Source organism: Eretmochelys imbricata, chromosome 11 (genome assembly GCF_965152235.1).
Source record: "Eretmochelys imbricata isolate rEreImb1 chromosome 11, rEreImb1.hap1, whole genome shotgun sequence".
In the NCBI taxonomy this organism is placed as follows: domain Eukaryota; kingdom Metazoa; phylum Chordata; order Testudines; family Cheloniidae; genus Eretmochelys; species Eretmochelys imbricata.
In genome coordinates this window covers 445,492-466,230 of record NC_135582.1, presented here as the reverse complement: position 1 = coordinate 466,230, position 20,739 = coordinate 445,492, and the positions used below count along the sequence as shown (strand labels likewise).

At 63.6% G+C, this 20,739-nt stretch overlaps 3 protein-coding genes across 3 annotated transcripts in view; 1 reads left to right on the top strand and 2 right to left on the bottom strand.

Moving 5' to 3' along the window:
* OBSL1 (obscurin like cytoskeletal adaptor 1) overlaps positions 1-1,989 on the bottom strand; it is a 72,022-nt gene extending 70,033 nt beyond the window's left edge. Inside the window, exons 1-2 of the mRNA XM_077830341.1 lie at positions 1,909-1,989; positions 293-405 (exon numbers count right to left, since the gene is read on the bottom strand). Coding sequence (XP_077686467.1) covers positions 293-405; positions 1,909-1,989 — 194 coding nt within the window. The remainder of the gene's footprint in view (positions 1-292; positions 406-1,908) is intronic.
* Positions 1,990-8,447: 6,458 nt separating this feature from the next.
* INHA (inhibin subunit alpha) lies at positions 8,448-11,558 on the top strand. The gene is made up of 2 exons (XM_077830340.1): positions 8,448-8,694; positions 10,795-11,558. The coding sequence occupies exons 1-2, from the start codon at positions 8,448-8,450 to the stop codon at positions 11,556-11,558; spliced, it is 1,011 nt and encodes a 336-aa protein (XP_077686466.1).
* A 3,810-nt stretch (positions 11,559-15,368) lies between these two features.
* LOC144272339 (gap junction gamma-1 protein-like) lies at positions 15,369-16,675 on the bottom strand. Its single transcript, XM_077830339.1, has 2 exons — positions 15,529-16,675; positions 15,369-15,376 (listed from the first exon to the last, which is right to left on the bottom strand). Exons 1-2 carry the CDS (start codon positions 16,673-16,675, stop codon positions 15,369-15,371), a joined length of 1,155 nt encoding a protein of 384 aa, XP_077686465.1.
* Between the last annotated feature and the right edge of the window lie 4,064 nt (positions 16,676-20,739).

The following is a 20,739-nucleotide window of genomic DNA, read 5'->3' as shown; positions in this document are numbered from 1 at the left end:
CTGGATTTGTGGGGCAGAGGAGGGAGGGGGCTGAGGCAGCTCCCTGTGGGGGTGTGCGGCAGAGGGGGTGATGGGGACAAAGGGGCAGCGATGCAATAGGGCAGGGAACCACTGGCTCCTTCCCCTCCATTCCTGCAAGATCATATGGGGTGGGGCTGCATTCCTGCAGCATCTGGCCTGGCTCACCCGAGGGGCTGATAAGGGGCTGTCACTCCGGGCAGCAGAATCCAGGCTGGCGGGAGGTGGCCATGGGCAGCCTGATCTCCCTGCCAGACGGGCCCACTCCACTTACCGGCCCACCGAGCAGGCACCTGGGGCGACACTCCCTGAAGCTGGACTGGCAGACCAGGTGCCTGATCCCCCCGTGGACCCCGGGGACAGAGCGGCACCGGGCGGCTGAGCGGCCTGCAGGGGAGAGAGGGGGTCACACTGCGAGTGGGCAGCAGAATTAACCCCTCCGGTGGGAAGAACAGGCAGCCCCCCGCTGGCACTGGGGCAGGCAGGGCTCCAACGGGGAGAGGGGCAGGCAGCCCGCCCCCCCCGGCACTGGGGCAGGCAGGGCTCCAACGGGGAGAGGGGCAGGCAGCCCCCCCCCCGGCACTGGGGCAGGCAGGGCTCCAACGGGGAGAGGGGCAGGCAGCCCCCCCCCCCGGCACTGGGGCAGGCAGGGCTCCAACAGGGAGAGGGGCAGGCAGCCCCCCCACCTCCGCTGGCACTGGGGCAGGCAGGGCTCCAACGGGGAGAGGGGCAGGCAGCCCCCCCCCCCCTCCGCTGGCACTGGGGCAGGCAGGGCTCCAACGGGGAGAGGGGCAGGCAGCCCCCCACTGGCACTGGGGCAGGCATGGCTCCAATGGGGAGAGGGGCAGGCAGCCCCCCGCTGGCACTGGGGCAGGCAGGGCTCCAACGGGGAGAGGGGCAGGCAGCCCCCCGCTGGCACTGGGGCAGGCAGGGCTCCAATGGGGAGAGGGGCAGGCAGCCCCCCCAGCTGGCACTGGGGCAGGCAGGGCTCCAACGGGGAGAGGGGCAGGCAGCCCCCCAGCTGGCACTGGGGCAGGCAGGGCTCCAACGGGGAGAGGGGCAGGCAGCCCCCCACTGGCACTGGGGCAGGCAGGGCTCCAACGGAGAGAGGGGCAGGCAGCCCCCCCCCCTCCGCTGGCACTGGGGCAGGCAGGGCTCCAATGGGGAGAGGGGCAGGCAGCCCCCCCCCCTCCGCTGGCACTGGGGCAGGCAGGGCTCCAATGGGGAGAGGGGCAGGCAGGCCCCCCCCCCCCCACTGGCACTGGGGCAGGCAGGGCTCCGGTGTGGGGGAGGGCAGACACAGCCCCTCCTGGGCTGCGGCATGGAGGGCTCCCGCTGGGAGGAGGAGGTGCAGAGGTTCCCCCATGGCTGCCAGGCACTAAATTGTGACTGGCGTCAGGATCACACTGGGTGAACCCGGGACCCAGCTCCAACGGGCCCCTCTGCTGCTCTCAGACTCCATATGGCGGCCCTGCACATAGCCCCTCATGCAGGGCTAAGACCCATGGGCCCCCGTGCCCTGACCTAGACCCTCACCCTACATCCATCATGGGAACCTGGGGAGGGGCATCCCCCACGAGGCCTGCGAATTCCTCGCGGATTCCTTGTGGCTGGCAGAACAGGCGGCCGAGATACTTACGGTGCCAGGCACAGAACCAGGCCAGCGGGGCCGGAACCACCTTTGCCTCAGGTAGGCTCAACCCACGAGCCCGCAAGCCCTCCCTGCTCGGAAAGCCTCTTCCCCGTCCGTCCGTCCGTGCAACGCTGCTGCTCCGTCGGTCACACACGCTCCATCCGTCCGTCCAACTCTGCTCCTCGTTGTCCTGTCACTGCGCCCCACACCTGCACGCCAGCCCAGCTGTGCCCTGGCACCTCCGGGCACACACGCACCTTGCTCCACTGCTTCCCTGTCCCCACGTCCGTCACCCTGCTCCCACTACCTCTGCCGGCACAGCTCCAGGGTGTCAACATGTAGGGACCAAATGTTACAAATGCCTGCAGCTGCTGTCCCCAAAAATACCCTCCGATGACACGCAGGGCTGATAACGCGGGGCTGGGCAGGGCCAGCTATCTATAGCGCCCCAGCAGGAGTGCAGCCCTCGGCCCCAGCCAGGCCCTGCCCTGCCGCGCTCCTCGGGGCACACAGCTCAGCACCGCCCAGGACAGACCCTGCTCAGGACCCTTGGGTGTCAGCATGGCCTCCAGTGACACCACGCTGCACACACTAGACAGGGTGCTCAGTGACCAGAGGCCAGCAGCTCCCTGCTAGCAAGCAGCCAGGAAGCTGGGAGTTGTTATACCAATAAAATAAAAACCAGCAGGATCTTATTAAAGGGGAAAAGGCAAAATGCCACATTTATTGTGACGATAGAAAGAATCCTAGTAAGCAGTTAGTTATAGCTATAACATTCCATTCAATTTCATATTTATTCACACATTCATTCATACACACACACACACACAGGTTCTGCAAGGTTGTTATCATAGTTACCAGCCTTAGAGTTGCTCATGCCAAGCCACTGGCCAGGTGGCCTGGACATGAGGCGGGAGCAAGGCCTTGTCAGATGCTCATCTGACACTCCTGGAAGTTGGTTTGCAGAATCAGACCCCAAAGTTCTCTCTTTCTAGAGTCCATTTTTATAGAAATTTCTTCCTATGCCAGTCTGTGGGAATGGCTTCATCATGCTGTTGCTGAATCCATCAGCAGATGACACATTCCTGACGGCTCCATGCTGCCAGATGTTATCTTGTTCTTTGGTTCTCCCATTCTTGAGGCTGTTGGGTGGATTCCAGTCTGCCCTCCGGGGGTTCTCCGGTTATTTCCACTTGACGCCTTCTTCAGCCGATGGACACTGGATTCTTAGGCTGGCACCTCCCTGATCATTCAGTTGTTATCCACACCAAGCATCCATCCGCATACATCCTCTATCTCTATTATAATCACTATTGTTAACACAGGTTTCAGAGTAGCAGCCGTGTTAGTCTGTATTCGCAAAAAGAAAAGGAGTACTTGTGGCACCTTAGAGACTAACCAATTATTTGAGCATAAGCTTTCGTGAGCTACAGCTCACTTCATCGGATGCATTCAGCGGGAAATACAGTGAGGAGATTTATATACACAGAGAACATGAAACAATGGGTGATACCATACACACTGTAAGGAGAGTGATCACTTAAGATGAGCTATTACCAGCAGGAGAGCAGGGGGGGAGAAAACCTTTTGTAGTGATAATCAAGGTGGGCCATTTCCAGCAGTTAACAGGAACTCCAAGGAGCAGTGGGGGATGGGGGAAATAAACATGGGGAAATAGTTTTACTTTATGTAATGACACATCCACTCCCAGTCTCTATTCAAGCCTAAGTTAATTGTATCCAGTTTGCAAATTAATTCCAATTCAGCAGTCTCTCCTTGGAGTTAACAAAGCAAGATGAATACAACAAAAGAGTGGGGAATCTCTGGCTGCTGTTTCTGTTGTTACAGAAAGAAAAGGAGTAATTGTGACACCTTAGAGACTAACAAATTTACTATGAAATCTGTTGTTACAGAGTATTGCTTTGAGTCTCTCTCTGTGTGAGTAGTTGTTGTTACAAAGAATTGCTTTGAGACCAGATTCTGTCTTAGAATGTACTAACACAATTAGCAGCTTGCAAGTTTCACACATAGAGGGAGAGAAACAGTACCAAAAGCCAAGAGACCTCTTAATTAGTAATACCCTGGAATATAAACTATGGGGAATCAAACTCATTTGTGATTTTAATACAGAACTTCTTTAATATGATCCAACAGAATGGGGTGCAGGGGATGCCAGCCTATAGCTGGGGGCTGAATCCTGCATGAAGGTGGGAGATGGGGAGGCAGGGGACAATGGAATGCAGCGGGGGTGGGATGGAGTGCAGGGATGTGGGTGGCAGGGATGTGGGATGTGGGAGAGACCAGGCTGCAGCAGGGGGTGGGATGGGGCGCAGGGATGTGGGGCACAGGGACATGGGGTATGGGAGAGGCCAGGCTGCAGCGGGGGTGGGATGGGGTGCAGGGATGTAGGGGGCAGGGACATGGGGGGCGGGAAAGGCCAGGCTGCAGCAGGGCATGAGAGGGGGCACAGAGATGTGGGGGGCAGGGGCGCGGGAGATGCCAGGTTGCAGCGGTGGTGGGATGGGGCACAGGGACATGGGGCACAGAGACTGGGGTGTGGGAGAGGCCAGGCTGCAGCAGGGGGTGGAATGGGGGTGCAGGGACATGGGGTGTGGGAGAGGCCAGGCTGCAGCGGGGGTGGGGTGGGGGGCAGGAAAGGCCAGGCTGCAGCAGGGGATGAGAGGGGGCATAGAGATGGGGGGGGCAGGGGCACAGGAGATGCCAGGTTGCAGCGGTGGTGGGATGGGGCACAGGGACATGGGGCACAGAGACTGGGGTGTGGGAGAGGCCAGGCTGCAGGAAGGGGTGGGATGGGGCACAGGGACATGGGGCACAGAGACTGGGGTGTGGGAGAGGCCAGGCTGCAGCAGGGGGTGGGATGGGGGTGCAGGGACATGGGGTACGGGAGAGGCCAGGCTGCAGCGGGGGTGGGATGGGGTGCAGAGACGTGGGGGGCAGGGATGTGGGGGGCGGGAGAGGCCAGGTTGCAGCAGGGGATGAGAGGGGGCACAGAGATGTGGGGGGGGCAGGGGCACGGGAGATGCCAGGTTGCAGCGGTGGTGGGATGGGGCACAGGGACATGGGGCACAGAGATTGGGGTGCGGGAGAAGCCAGGCTGCAGGAAGGGGTGGGAAGGGGGGCAGGGACGTGGGGGGCAGGAAAGGCCAGGCTGCAGCAGGGGATGAGAGGGGGCATAGAGATGGGGGGGGCAGGGGCACGGGAGATGCCAGGCTGCAGCGGGGGTGGGATGGGGCACAGGGACATGGGGCACAGAGATTGGGGTGCGGGAGAGGCCAGGCTGCAGCAGGAGGTGGGAAGGGGGGCAGGGATGTCGGGGACAGGGACGTGCAACGCAGGAGACACTAGAGGGCAGCAGGGGTGGGATGGGGCACAGGGATGTGGGGGCAGGAACATGGGGCATGAGAGATGCCAGGCTGCAGCAGCTGAAGGCAGAATGTGCAGGAAGGAAGCAGAGGCCTTTCCAATATCAAGTGAAGCCGTGGGAACAGCACCGTGCCTCCAGTCCCGTCCCGGCCTGGCACAGCACCGCACCCCCAGACCCAGCCCAGCCCGGCACAGCACCGCACCCCCGAAACCCAGCTTGGCCCAGGCTGGCACAGCCCCACGCCCCCAGTCACGGCCTGGCCTGACTCAGCACCATGCCCCCGGACCCAGCTTGGCCTGGACTGTCACAGCCCCACGCCCCTAGTCCCGGCACCCGGCCTGGCACAGCACTGTGCCCCCAGTCCCAGCCCGGCTTGGCTCAGCACCATGGCCCCCCAGAGCCAGCTCAGCCCAGCCTGGCACAGCACTGCACCCCCAGTCCCAGCATGCGGCCTGGCTCAGCACCATGCCCCCCCAGAGCCAGCTCAGCCCAGCCTGGCACAGCACTGCACCCCCAGTCCCAGCACGCGGCCTGGCTCAGCACCATGCCCCCCCAGAGCCAGCTCAGCCCAGCCTGGCACAGCACCGCACCCCCAGTCCCAGCACGCGGCCTGGCTCAGCACCATGCCCCCCCAGAGCCAGCTCAGCTCAGCCTGGCACAGCACCGCGGCCCCAGGCCCGCCCTAGTTTCTTGGCCTCCTCCCCAGCTCAGCAAGCCCAGCCCGGCCCAACCTCCAGTCAGGGAGGCTGGGCCTGGCCATGCCTGGCTCTCACTGAGGCAGCAGCCGAACTGGTGCCGAAGGGGCTCGGCTACAACAACCCCGCTCAGGCGCCCGCCTGGCCACGTCCCAGCTGCACACACGGGCTCCTGCTGGAATTTCCTTGGGCCAGGGGCTGGCGCCACCTCCGCAGCTGTTTCCATGCTGGGCCCCGTCGGCTCCTCAGCGCCAGACCTGGCTCCCTGGAGCCTCTCGGACAGTCCCAGCCTCCCAGGCCTAACGGGACTATGTGCTCGGCTGGGCTGGCCCCTGGCACTGCAGAGGCTACAGACCGTCCCTGAATTCATTCCCGTTTGCCCTATAGCTCAGCTCTTGGGAAACCTGCCAATCCTGGTCCCATCCTGGCCAGTGATGGAGACGCCCCCCCGGACCCTGGTACATTGTGCCAGCGGTAACAAACTGTGCCCGATGGCTACTGGATGTGCCTGGCTTCTGATCCAGCCACTGACTCGGGCCATAATTTGTCAGCTGCACTGATGCGATGGCCGCTCCTGCCACGCCCCAGCCAGGGTTACACCTGGGAGCAGGAAAACAAGCCCCTGGCCAGAGAACCTATTAATTATCATAGGAAGCCAGGCAGGGCCCTGCCCCCGAGGCTGATAGGGAAGGCCTTCACCGCGACACAAGCGTGAGTAGGAGATGGTGGGGCAGGGGCAGGCTCTGTCATTGCTTACTGTAAAGGGTACCGGGTTACGGTTGCCAGGTCTCCGGTGTTCGACCGGAACGCCCGGTGAAAAGGGACGCTAGCGGCTCCCGTCAGCCGTTAAAAGTCTGGTCAGCAGCGCAGTGGGCTAAGGCAGGCTCCCTGCCTGCCGTGGCTTCGCGCGGCTCCCGGAAGCAGTGGTATGTCTCCCCTCTGGCTCCTAGGCATAGGGGCAGCCAGGGGGCTCCACACGCTGCCCCGCCCCAAGCGCCGCTCCGCAGCTCCCATTGGCTGGGAACCACGGCCAATGGGAGCTGCAGGGGTGGCGTCTGCAGATGGGGCAGCACACAGGGCTGTGTGGCCACGCCTCTGCGTAGGACCCGAAGAAGGGACACGCTGCTGCTTCTGGGAGCTGCCTGAGGTAAGCACCGCCCAGAGCACCCCGACCCCTCCTGTGCCCCAACCCCCTGCCCCAGCCCTGATCCCTCTCTTGCGCTCTGATCCCCTCAATCCCAGCACGGAGCCCCCTCCTGCACCCTAAATCCCTCATCCCTGGCCCCACACCACCGCCCGCACCCCCAGCCAGAGCCCTCACCACCCCTGCACCCCAACCCCCTGCCCCAGTCTGGAGCCCCCTCCTGCACTCTGAACCCCTCATTTCTGGTCCCACCCTGGAACTCGCACCCCTAGCCCAGAGCCTGTACCCCTCCCACACCCCAACCCCCTGCCTCAGCCTGGAGCCCCCTCCCATAATCCAAACCCCTCGGCTCCACCCTCCAGCCCCCTCCTGCACCCCAAACCCCTCATCCCTGGCCTCACCACAGAGCCTGCACCCCAAGCCAGAGCCCTCATCCCCTCCCACACCCAACCCCCTGCCCCAGCCTGATGAAAATGAGTGTGTGAGTGAGGGTGGGGAGAGCAAGCAACAGAGGGAGGGGGGATGTAGTGAGAGGGGCAGGACCTCGAAGAAGGGCCAGGGCCTCAGAGAGGGGGCGGGGCAAAAGGTGTTTGGTTTTGTGCAAGTAAAAAGTTGGCAACTCCATAAGGGTATGTCTGCACTGCAGTCGGGAGGTCTGATGGCACCACCTGAGCTAGCTCTGATCTAGCTAGAAAACATTTCCAGTGTGTGTCGTCGTCCCCCCGACCCCACAAACTGGATGAGCCATTAAAAAAACTGTAACAAAAATTAAATCATATTTTAGAAAGGCAAACGGGCCCAGTCAAGCAACGTGATGGCCTTGTCAGCCAACCGCTCTGCTTGCCCGCCCCTGGCTAAACTCCAGTGGAAACCCAAGAAACAAACCCTCTTTGTCCAGGAACCCCAGCAGTGACAGCTGCTGAGCGGAACCAGGCCAGTTCCCCTCGCTGCAAAGACACGACAGCACACCAGTCAGGCGCCACCCGGCCCCGCTGTGTAACCAGGGGTGCTAAGAGCAATAGTGTCAGGCAGGCTGCAGAGCCAGGCGCTGGTGACAGGCGGGCACACCCGGCAGGAGTGTCAGGCGGGCTGCAGAGCCAGGCGCTGGTGACAGGCGGGCACACCCGGCAGACTTGTTACAAGCAGAAGCACTAAAAACAGGCAGTGTCTGGGCTGTCGCTCAGCAGTCCTTGGCACAGGACGGGGTGGGCAGCTTGATGCTGTCTTTGCAGCTCCCTGGTGGTATCTTCACTCCCCCCCAACCACCCCCCGGCCTGGGCTCCATACCCCAGGCTGCACCATCCTTGTGCCCTGCACGCAGGGCACCGTGACCTCCCCCTGCCCGGGGCTGCGTCCCCCTGCCCTCCGTTGTCCTTGCAGTCCTTGCATTCCAGACGTCTCGCTGTTTCCATCACCCAGAGATAATATTCATGGCTAGCAGACGTTTGCGTCAGTGTCAGATACGTCTCAATGCCACCGTGCCCAGGCAGAGCCCAGCCGGGAGGGCCCAGCGCGTGGCGCTGGCCGTGCAGATAGACGCTCACGACTGAGACCCCTGCGCACGCCAGAGCCATGTGGCTGCTGCACCTGTTGCTGGCCCTGCTGGCTCCTGTCCCTGCTGCAGGCTGCCAGGGTGCTGAGCTCGACAGGCAGCTCGTCCTGGCCAAGCTCCGGGCCCAGATCCTGGAGTATCTCAGCCCCAGCAGCCGGGCCCAGCAGGAGAGCAGGGGGATGCACAGGAGACACATCCCAGGGACTCCAGACCGGCGGGGCCAGGAGCTGGAGGACACCTCCCAGGTGATACTTTTCCCCACCACAGGTGAGAGAATGGGGGGAGAGCTGGGGAGGGGGGCTTGGGCTGGTTGGGGGCAGTGGGGAGAGCGGGGGGCTCATGCTACTGGGGCAGTGGGGAGAGCGGGGGGCTCGGGCTGGGCAGGAGCAATGGGGAGAGCTGGGGGGGCTTGAGCTGGGCAGGGGCAGTGGGGAGAGCTTGGGCTGGGCACAAATGGGGGGCAGTGGGGAGAGCAGGGGGCTCAGGCTGGTCGGGGGCAGTGGGAAGAGCGGGCGGCGCTCAGGCTGGGTAGGGGCAGTGGGGAGAGCCATCCTGACCCACAGGCCTTGCTCGTTGAGCCCTGGGCTCCTCAGTATCCCCTGCTGTGCTGGTTTGTGGCTTGGCTGGCAGGGGCGCAGTTGAGACCCTAAAATGAAGTTGTGACTGCAGGTGAATTTGAACCCTGGTCCCCTCTCTCCCCAGGGCATCTGACAGCACAGGAGGGGTTGGGGGCGCTACTGGGGATCTGCCCCAGCCTTTACCTGTGGGAGGAGGGGTTAAGACCCCATGAGGGTCAGGAGAGCTGGGGGCTCCCCCTCCCTGCCAGCAAACCAGAGGCACTTACGGCAGCCCAAACCGCAGTGTAGGTACCACGCTGCCCATGGGACAGTCACACCGGCCCCCCCAAGGCTCCACGGATGGGGGCCCGGGATGGGGGCCCCTCCGGCCAGAGTGGGCAGCCCCCAAGCACATGTGGAGGTGGTGTGGGGGAAAGCACAATGCTGAGGGATGGAGGTGCAGGCTAGGTGCCCACAGAGATGGAGAAGCTGCTTTGCATGGGGCAGGAAGCTGGACCTGGTGGGGCTTGATCGGAGCTGGGGAGGGTGGGGGAAGGAGTTGGAGCAGAGCTTGGAGGGTCTACATCAGAGATGGGGGGAGTAAGGGGGGGTGGAGTGGAGCTGGGGGGAACAAAGGCAGGGAGCTGGCTGGGGGAGGACTTGTGGGGGCCTGACTGGGCTGGAAGTGGTCTGGGAAGTGGGGGGCAGCAGAGGAGCTAAAAGGACCTGGAGGGGTGAGTGGATCAGGGCTGGGACAGCTGAGGGCTGGATCGAAGGAGCGGTGGGGGGGGATGCAGGGGCTGGATCAGCACTGGGCCTGGGGAGCAGGGGGAAGTGACTCAGCCAGGCGGGCTCCCAGGGGCGGGTTTGCTGCTGTTAGCCCTGTGGCCTGCATGTCCGGCTGCTGGTTCTCTAGGCACGTGTTCTAGCAGGTACGGATACGGGTGGGGGGCAAGGCCGGTGCAGTGGTGGGGCCGGAGTCTCCAGGAAAGTCTCCCCTCCGCCCTGGGGCCGGTGTCCTGGAGCACACAGCCCGATAGCTCAGAGCTGCTTTTGGAAACCAGGCTGTGCCTGTAAGCGGCTGGTGTCTTGTCCCCCTTCAGCCCTGGGCCGAGCGGGTGTGACCCCAGGCCCGAGCGAGCCCTGCCCCAGGCCACACTGCAGAGGGGGCACCGCAAAGGTGTCTGGCCCCTGCCCCTATGAGATCCCGAGTCACACCGAGCCATGCAGTTGCTCCTGTCTGACACGAAGAGTCAGGCCCTTCTTGTCCTGCCAGGCACCTCCCCTGGGACAGGGCATCCAGCTCTGGGGAAATGTGAGACGCTTGGCGCCAGGTGTAACTGAGATTGGTGCCTGGAGCTGCCAGAGGCCCAATGGGCCAGGTAACAAAGCTCCCTGCCCCCCCCACCCCCCCAAACACACACACACACCTCTGCTGATGCCCCGCAGGCCCCTGCCAGCCCAGCCCAGGTTCCCCCCATTCTGCCAGTACCCCTCAGTCCCAACCCACAGCTCCCTGCTATCCCAGCCCTGGCTGGGCTCCCCTCACGCATCTCTGCTGGTGCCCCTCCATCCTGACCCCCAGCGGTCCCACCGAGTTCCTCCTGAACTCAAGGGTTAATGCTGCAGACCCAAATTCCTGACCTGCTGTTCCGAAGCCTGGCTTGGTGTAGCCAAGAGCCCTGGCTCCTGGTTCCCACGTTCCCCCCACTCCCTGAAGGCACCTCCTGTAGGGGGGCACGCTGGGCAGGCCCAGGCCCAGGCCTCGGGACTCCCGGCTGCTCTGCTGACCCTTGCCGCCCATTTGCAGATGTGCCGTGTGAGCCGCCCCAGCCGGACGAGCTCCCAGAGGACGAGAGTGTTTTCACCTACCTCTTCCAGCCTTCGGCTCACACCCTGAGCCGCGTGGTGACATCCACCCAGCTCTGGTTCCACACAGGCCCCGTCGTCGTCGTGCCCCCCGGCTCGTCAGCTGCGGCCAACCGCTCAGCGGGGCGGGCCGACGTGCTGGTCCTGTCGGGGCAGGGCCGGGTCACCGTGGCAGCCACCGTGGTGCAGGCCGCCGAGCAGTGGACGGTCTTTCACTTCGCGGCGCCCTTCCTGCGTTACGTCTCCCGGCAGCTCTTTGTGCTGCTCGTGCGCTGCCCGGGCTGCCCCTGCACGGCCGCCGCAGACAAGATGCCCTTCCTCATGGCCACCACCAAGCCCAAGGGGCCGGACAGAGCCCGCCGCGCCTCCGTGCCCTGGTCCCCGGCTGCCCTCAACCTGCTGCAGCGCCCGTCGGAGGACGCCGCAGCCCACGCTGACTGCCACCGGGCCGCCCTCAACATCTCCTTCGAGGAGCTGGGCTGGGACAAGTGGATCGTGCACCCCAGCAGCTTCGTCTTCCACTACTGCCACGGCAGCTGCTCCGACGCCCACACCCTGAGCCACGCGCTGGGCTTCCAGCTTTGCTGTGCGGCGCTGCCCAGCACCATGCGCTCCCTGCGCGTCCGCACCACCTCCGACGGCGGCTACTCCTTCAAGTACGAGACCGTGCCCAACATCCTCACCCAGGACTGCGCCTGCATCTAGGGCACTGGGCGCCACGGCAGCCCTGCGCTGGGCTCTGCCGCAGCCGGCCCGATTCTCCCGGGAGCTCCCCGCCTCCCCAGCCCCACACCTGGCTCCCTGAGACAGGGGCTGTTTTCCTGCCATGCGGCATTGGGATGACCCAGCGTGACGGAGCCAGGTTCCCTCAACCAGGGCTAGCAGGTCATTGATCCCAGCTCCAGGGGTGTGGGGGGGTCATTGCATTCAGCGAACCCAGTGGGCTCACAACCCCCTGCCCAAAGGATCTGCCCATCCCAGAGCAGACAAGGGGTTTGTGAGCCAGAGTTCAGGCTGCAGCTTCCCTACAGCCCCTCCTTGGCAGCCCCTGGAGTCAAGGAGCCAGCCAGGTCCCAGCTGGGGCAAAGGGAAGCATGCGGTTCAACTCGCCAAACCTGCTCCAGGGTCAGTCCCTGCAGCTGCACAACTGAGACAGCCCCCCGCCCCGCCCCGATCCCAGGCTGCTCCCTCGGTGCCTTGGCAGAGGAACCTTCATTACCCCAATCCCCTGCCCCGCGCCTCCCCCTCGGTCACCCCGCCCCACCCCGCCCTGCAGCTGAGGCCTGAGCAGGGAGGACTGGCCAAGGCTCTGAATGCCCCAGCCAGAGCCGGGAGAGGGAGGGAGGGAGGCAGGCGCTGAGCACCGGGACTAGCAGGATATTGCTCAGCCTGATGGCAGCCTTGGGGTGGTGCCCAGCCATGTGTAGCAGGAAGGGAGTTTACCCCTCAGGAAATCACAAGACTGGGGCTAAGGGAACTGAGCCCTAGCAGAGCCTCTGCCCTGCCGGGCCACTCCTCAGATAGGCCCCAGGCTGCTCACCTCACCCGGCCCCGCCCCAGGGCAGTACTGGTCCCCCTCAGCATGTGGGATTGCTTCAGCTGCCGGACTGGCTGACAAACTTGGAAATAACAAGGGAATAATCTCCCCCTGCAACCCATGGGAAAGCAGGAGCAAGCGCTAGCCCTGGCTCAGAGGGGACAGCTGCCCGCTACCTGGCCTGACCAGGCTGGGACAGGGGGCAGAGTGCAGGGGCTGGGACATGCAGCCTCCACCTGCACCAGCAAGCGAAGGGCTGGGGGGCACCCGGCCTGGGGGGCAGGCTGCTATAAAGGTGGTTTTCTCACAGGGTAAATTAAATAAATCCTTGTTTCAAGGGAGTGGAAATGCAAATTCTGATCACATGCAACCCTAAAATTCCCCCCAGGGTGTAACTGGCAGGATTTGAACTCCACCATCAGAGCACCAGCACAGACCAGGGCCAGCTTGGCACACGGGAGTACCTGGCGACCAGCCCAGCGTGTGCACTTTGCCAGCAGGTTACAGCTATTTGCCAGCTCGCAGAAGGAGACCAGTGATGAGGGACCAGGTTCTCTGGACCTGGGAGGGCTTAGCAGGGGTCACGGCTGCAGTGGTCAGACAGAGCGATCTGGCCACACTGTCCTTCAGGCTGGATGTGCCAAGCAATGGAGATGCGTTTGCCATAATCGAGAGCCATGTTCTAGTCAGAATTAGGCCAGAAGTGACCTTGTGCCCCTATTTTACCAATACTGGGCTCCCTGCTCCGGCTGGGGTGCAAGGCCTCACACAGGAGGGAGCTGTGAGGAGCACAGGAAAGATGAAACCAGAACTTCTATCTCCTGGTTCCCAACTCACTGCACCTCCGCCGATTGCATGGGGGAGGTCTCTCACCTGCCGATCGCTGCCTGACATGATGGCACGAGGCGGCCAAGCAGCCAGACACGCCCAAGGGCTGAACATTGGGCAGCGCTTGCAGGGGACGAGGGGTCGCCAGAGCTGGCTGAAATAGGAGACACTCTGTATGGAGACCTGAGACTCTCAGCTCAGCTCTGGAGCTATAGCACTCACGCCAATAGAGCCCCGGGACGGGGGACTGGCTGCCTCGGGAGCTGGGGGGGGCAACAGGGCCTCTCTCCTCCACATGGCCCAGGTTCCCATCCAGCCGCAGGGCGGACCAGGATTCACTCTGCTCCGTCCCCAGCCCAGATATGGCCCTGGTCAGTAGGTCTCTGTGATGAACACCAGCGAGCTGGAGGAGCGCCCCATTTGTCAATGCCCCATATTTTCTAATCTGGCAAACCACAGCTCAGCGATCTCCCTGTGCTCACAGACAGTGCCTGGGTCAGGAGGAGGAGGGGAAGCCATGCCGGGAGTGAGAGATCCGGGGCAGTACTCTGCTTTTCTATGCAGCTCCCCCCAGCGCTCCCCACTGAAGAACCAGCTGCAGGGCTCTGTACAAAACATCTCCAGGTTTTACTAAAATATAAAAACTTCATAATCATTTGAGTAAAAAGCAAAGACACAAAATAATCACGTGACCCAGGCTGAGATGATCAGACACACCCAGCATTTCCCAGCTGGTTCTGGACTGTCCGAAGGCACGCAGGCCCCCTGCCACGGCACAGGAACCCGCATTAGCCGCGCCACACCCCAGACAGGAAAGCAGATGCCTCCAGGACGCCGGAGTCTTGGAATGTAACCAAATCAGGTTTGGCCCAAGCACCAGCCAGCCAGATGCAAAGCTGCTGGCAGGGGAAGTGAGGGAGACAGGCTGGGCCAGGGCCCCTTCCACACCGGCCCCACTGGCAGGGAGCCAGAGATGCCAGCCCCTCTGCCCCACGCACAGCAGACACCAGGCCAGAAACCCCAGCCTGGCAGTTCGTACCTACGTGTGCGGCGTGGGGGGGCCTTGTGCCGCTGCCACCACAACCTGCGTTACAATCAGTGCCGGTCTTTGGCCCTTGGGGCCAAGTTTGCAGCACAGCTGCCCCCTCAGCGCGGCCTCTGCCCTCCCTCCCACTGGGTAGCCTGTAAACCCCCACCTCATAGTGCCCTATTCACCCCCCCAGAGGCCTGCTCAGCCTCTGGCTAATCCACAGCTCCCTACACCAGCCAATCCAGAGAGCATGAGCGTGAGGTGGAGGGGACACCCAGGGGCCTGTCTGGAACAGACGAACCCTGCAGGCCCCCTGACAAAAACCCAGGGTGGCCAAGGGTCTCCCGCGCAGAGACTTGCCATTGCCCCTGGCAGCTCAGCTGGGAACCAGCTCCCCTCCCCTCCCCGGGAATGGATGCCCCATACTGAGAGCTCAGTGCGACCCAGTCTGCCCGCAACTCTGGGTAGGCGTCTCCACTGGCTCGGCTCCCCCAGGCCCAGCGCAGCCACAAGATCGAGGTGAGGACGTCAGACCCAGCTGGGAGGAGGGACCCCAAGCGAATAGTGCACGTCGGCCCAGCCCTGCTGGATCCCCTGGGATTCCCACTCAGACAGCTCCCTGCCACTGCGGGAAAGCAACTGAGCATCAACCGCCTCCATGCGACTGCAAACCTTTCCCCATGCCAGTGCAGCGACCCGCACTGCTGGGGGCGGGGGGAGGGGGGAAGAGGAGAAGGAGGAGGAGAGTGTCCCAGGGTTGGGAAGGGGCTGGCTGAAGGTCCCAGAGGGGAGGAGGGCCGCAGGTGTTTGGGGCGGGGGCTGGGGCTGTGCACTGAGAAGTTTTATAAAAAGTACAAAAATAAAAGATTCCCTTTTCTAAAAAAAGTGAGAAGAGTGAAGGAATGTTCCTCCCCATGCCAGCCTGCCCTGCTGGAGCCCCACAGGAGGCAGAGGGCTTCCCAGCCCAGGCCTCCTCCCTCCTTGGAAGCTCAGCCCCCAACCCTGTCCATCCCCCACCCCGTTTCCCCAGCACAGGTTGTCCAGGTTCCAGTGGTCTCCTCTGGAGCACATTGCCAGTCCCTGTCGCCATCTCTGCAGCCGCCCCGAGGGGCCTAGCTGCTCACAATCCTGTGGAGAGGAGAACACGCACATTAGGGTCCTGCTGCAGCACCCCCAGAGGAGTCAGAGAGAGCCCCGCGGTTGGGGACACAGATGTGGGCAGGCTAGCGCCTGGGAGACAGCTGGGAGCACGGCCCAGGCAAGGCCCAGACCTTCCTCACCTGTGGTTCTCTCACAAGGAGACCCTTCCTTTTCGTGGGCCAAGTTGAGGCGGTTCTGCTCGGCAGCGAGACCGTTGGCCTCAGGGCTGCTGCTGCGCGAGGGGCTGGCTGTCTCCAGCGGGCGGTTCAGCTGGAAGGCCATCTCCAGGTGCTCCTGGGCCATGCAGAGGTGCTTGCGCAGCCGGTCCAGCTCGTGCTCACGGGAGCACTCGGCTGCAGAGCTGGCCAGGTTCTCACTGTAGTCCAGCTTCCCGTTGGCCAGCTGGCCCTTGGGGGGTTCTTTCTTCAGTGAGTGGTAGGTGGGAGGCGCGCTGGGGGCCTTCTTGGCATAGGGCGGCCCCGGGTGGCCGTCATGGGGGCTCGGGCTGTCACTGCCCTGGCGCAGCAAGTCCCGGATGCGGCCAACCCCCAGGTGACAGAGCTCGAGGAGGTTGAGGAAGAGGCAGAGCCCGCTGACCGCGTACATGATGAGCAGGAAGATGGTCTTCTCGGTGGGCCGGGAGACGAAGCAGTCGACGGTGTGCGGGCAGGGGCTGCGGGTGCACACGTAGGAGGGGCTCACCTCCAAGTGGTACAGCATGTACTGCCCAAAGAGGAAGGCCACCTCCAGCACCGAGCGACACAACAGCTGCAGCACGTAGGCCTTCATCAGCCCATCCTGGCGGATCTGCCGGCGCCCATCGTGTTTCTCAGCCCGCTCCCCGCCCTTCTCCTTCTCCACCTCTATCTCCTCGAAGATCATGGGATCCTCCTCGTTATCCTCCTCTGCCTCCTCGTAGTCCCGCCCGGCGCCCCGCCGCACCATGGGCATGCGCCCGCCCCCCCGCTGGCGGCCCTCTGGCCCGCGGGCGAGGCGGTGCATGGCGAAACCCAGGTACATGACGGAGGGCGTGGCCACCATGATGATCTGGAAGATCCAGAAGCGGACATGGGAGAGGGGCGCGAAGGCATCGTAGCAGACATTCTCGCAGCCCGGCTGCTGCGTGTTACACACAAACTTGCTCTGCTCGTCGTAGTAGATGGACTCGCCACCCACAGCGGTCAGCACGATGCGGAAGATGATGAGGACAGTGAGCCAGACCTTGCCCACAAAGGTTGAGTGGTTGTTGATCTCCTCCAGGAGCCGGGTCAGGAAACTCCAGCTCATCCTGACCCAGACGATGGCTCAGACCCTACAGGAGGCAAGGGGAGGAGACAGCCGATAAACCTCAGAGTGAACGCAGCCCACTAGCCCCAGCTGAGCCCCCGCACCCCCAGACCCCACAGCACTCACCGCCAAGAGGGGACGCCCCCCAGGGCAGCAGGGCTCCAGCCAGAGCACAGCATCATGGGTATAGCACAGAAGGGAGAGGGGCCTGTTCCTCGGCGGGTCACTCCAGTAGCCCCCGATACCGTGTCCCTCCCCCACTGACTGCAGCCCCTGTCCCTGCTCGCTCGTCCACCAGAAGGGTTTCAGGCACCTCACACATGGGGCAGGAGCCAACGGCTCAAACACTGGGTGCATCTCCCTTCCCCACATGCCTATTCAGTATGACGCCTCCAGTGTCCTCCCCCCAGCACGTCCGCCATGCGATGGCTGTCTCCCCCACTGGACATTCACCCCACCACCACCCAGTGCATCTCACCCCCCCAAACACAGGCTACAAGCCTCTTCCCCCTTGTACCCCTGCTACCCGCATTCACCCTCCATGCGGAGGCCCACAGGGATCAGACATCCCGCTTGCCAGAGGTCTGCCAGGAGCGCGTGCTAAACCAGACTCCTCAGGGGCAGGTAGATAGGTGCACACACACGCTCCCTCCCCCAGACATGCTGTTGGCTACTGGAAGCCAAACTCCCCACAGGGCACAAACGCACCCACAAGACAAGACAGGACAGTCCAGCCCCTGCCCCTACATCCACCAGGGGTTAGGTCAGCAGCAACCTGGGCCTACTTCAAACACAGCGCCACTCCAGAATCAATCCAGAGCCAATCCGGTGACATTCCCTGCTCCAACCTGACCCAGCCAGAGACCTTGCTCCCAGAAAGCACTGCCATGGACTGTGGGAACAGAGACCCCCATCCAGAGGGCAGTGTGAGACGCCTCCCAGCATAGCATACAGCCACCCAATTCACTGCTCCTGCACCCTGCTGGGGGAGAGCGCAGAAAAGTCAGTCACAAAACTGATCTGAGGACTGGAGAAAATGGCTCTCAGTGCGGGACGCACGGAGCTCAGCCTGTTTATTTTATCAAAACAAAGACAGAGAAATGACTGGATTGCAGTCTACAAATACCTTGAGGGGGACACATTCCAGGGCACTACAGGGCTCCCTAATCCAGTGGAGAAAGGCGGGACAAGAACCAATGGCTGCCAGCTGAAGCCAGACAAATCCCAATGAGAAATTAGGCACAAACTAACAGTGAGGCTCATTAACCATGGGAATGGGCCAGGGAGGTGGCGGATTCTCCACCCCAGCCTGGAGGCCTCTCTGGAAGGTGCGTTAGTCAAACCCAGTTCAGGGGGCTCCATCCAGGGGTCACTGGGGGAAGGTTTCTGGCCTGGGCTCCACACGGGAAGTCAGACAAGATGATGTAATGGTCTCTTCAGGCCTTAATCTCTATGACTCTGGCAAAGGAGCAGGAGAGAGAAGGCTGGGGCAGAGGGGACGTGCACCCGAAGCACTGGGGAGGTGGGAGGCAGGAGAGAGCTGGGAAACGGCACTGAGATGAAATGAAGAGGCAGCCGGCACCAGCTGGGACAGGCAGCCAGCCAGCATCCCTCCAGCGCAATTCCCTGCAGAGCAGCCCATCCCAAGCACTGCTCCCGTTTGTCCTTGTCACATGGACTCACGTGGGTCTGGCACCAGTGCCACATCCTGGAACGTGGGCAGGTGCTTTGCAAAGGGAGCACCGCCCCGGTCTGGTGCTCACACACAATGAACACCTGGGGGGAGGAACCCTGCTCTGGCCGTGGAGACACCACGGCCTGTCCCAGCACCACCACGTGGCAGTAGGGCAAGAACTCAGACCAGCCAGTGCCCACTCCCAGCGTCAGACCCACCAGGCCCGGACACCCCACAGTCCCACACGCAGCAATGGGGAAGATTCACAGAGGAAAGAGTTGGCAGAGAGGCCGGTAAGTGGGGAGCAGAGCCCAGCTGCAGGAGGGAGTGGGTAGGTGGCCAAGGAATTGCAGGGGGTCCACGAGGGGCAGCTGGCCCCAAAGGTCCTTTGCAGTAGGGGTCAGAGAGGATAGGGGGACACTCTGAGCAGAGAGAGGCCCTGGAGCTGCTTGTGGGGAGACCCAAGAAGGGGAGGCTTTGTAGGGGACGGAGGAGACACCTCTTCTCCCCTGGCTATACTCACGGGGGCTGGCTGCAGCCTGGTGCAAAGCCTGAGGTGTGGCAAGGCAGCCACAAGAGAGAGGCCGGGTGCAGCCCAGGGGCGGGGTCGGGGCACGGCTCTTCCGCAGCACACAGTGTAATGGTAATCTCTGTGCAGCCCCTTCAGCGCCCGCTCACCTCGCCGAGGTATTTCCGGGCGTGTCCACATGACAACTCCTCCAGCCGCAGGAGCCTTGTTGGGGCGCCCTTGCCAGCACTCTGCTCCCCCAGTCCAGCGTCAGAGCGGCGTGCCCAGGGGAGGCGCACCAGCGGTTTAAACCCGCACCTTGGCTTGTGCCCGGTAACTGTCCTGTGTAGACGCGCTAGGGCGCCAGCCCAGCCCTGCGCGGTGCCGACGCTGCAGCCGGGCCCGGAACACGAGTTAGCGCCGCGCCGATACTGGACATTTTAAAACCGCCCAGCGGCCCCGGCTGGAGGGCGAACGCCAGGACGGGCAGCGTGGAAGCTCTATGGGGCCCGTGGGGCGGGGGCGGGCAGTGTGGAAGCTCTATGGGGCCCGTGGGGCGGGCAGCGTGGAAGCTCTATGGGGGGTAACGGGGGGCGGGGCACCCCCGCCCAGAGTTTCCAGCTTCACACAAAGCCCCTTTTCCCTGCAGCCCAGGACCGGGCCGCTCCCGCCAACAGCCCCGCCGGTGTCAAGGAACAGGGTCCGGCTCGGCTCGGCTCGGCACGGCACAAATCTGAGACCCCCCCCGCTCGGCTCCTGACCCCCGCGTCCACCCCCGCCCCGTGCCTGGCTCCTGAGCCCCCCCCCGGCTCCGGGGCTCCCCGAGCCTCTGCCAGCCCCCGAACCCTCCCACTGCCCCCCCGGCCGAGCCCCACCCCAGGCCCCCCCGTGCAGCAGCCCGGTGGGGGGGCGGGGGGCTCAGGCTGCCCCGGAACCCGCGGCTCCCCCGAGTCAACTCCAACGCGAGAGCGAGGCCCGGCCCCTCCGGGACCCCCCAGCCCAGCCCAGCCCAGCCCAGCCCAGCCCCGCCCCGCTCCGCTCCCCGCCGGCCCGGCCCGGCCCCTCCGGGACCCCCGGCCCCGCTCACCAGAGCCGGACACGCTCCCGGCGGGACAAAGCGCAGCGCCTGGCTCCCGGCCGCCGAACAAAGCGTGGCCCGGCCGGCCCCGCCCCACGCCCGCCCCCAGCCCCCGGCGCGGCCCCCTGCCCCGGCTGCGAGCCAGATTGCTTCACATATTGCAATTTTCCGGGAACCAGCCCAGAGCCACCAGCTGCCGCCCCTCTCCCTGTCCCCTAATTAACCACCGGGACACCCCCCCACCGACCACCGGGACACCCCCTCTCCCTGCCCCCGGGATACCCCCTTTCCCTGCCCCCAATCAACCACTGGAACACCCCCCCATCAACCACCGGGATACCCCCATCCCCCAGGATGCCCCCTTCCTGCCCCCTAGCACCCAGAACACCCCATCTCCCTGACCCCAATCAACAACCGGGACACCCCCTTACAGCTCCCCCACTCAGCTCCTGGGACACCCCCGTCCTGCCCCCCGGCAGCCCCCGAGACACTCCTCTCCCTCCCCCCATCAGCCCCTGGGACACCCCCTCTCTGTCCTCCATCCCCTGGGACACCCCCTTCATGCTTCCTAGCACCCAGGACACCCCCTTCCTGGCAACAGCACACCCCAGGACACTCCTCTCCCTCCCCCCATCAGTCCCCGGGACACCCGCCCTCACTGCCCCCAATCACCCTCCAGGGACACCCCTTCCTGGCCCCCCATCAACCACCCAGACACCCCCTCCCTGCCCCCCAATCAACCACCGGGACACCCCCTTTCTGCCCCCTCAGACACCCTCTCTCCCTGCCCCCCAATCAACCAC

Coding starts and splice junctions, on each gene's coding strand:
- LOC144272339 (XM_077830339.1), bottom strand. CDS start 16,675: ATGAGCTGGAGTTTCCTGACCCGGCTCCTGGAGGAGATCAACAACCAC.
- INHA (XM_077830340.1), top strand. CDS start 8,448: ATGTGGCTGCTGCACCTGTTGCTGGCCCTGCTGGCTCCTGTCCCTGCT. Junction 8,695..10,794: donor GATACTTTTCCCCACCACAG/GTGAGAGAATGG, acceptor GCCCATTTGCAG/ATGTGCCGTGTGAGCCGCCC.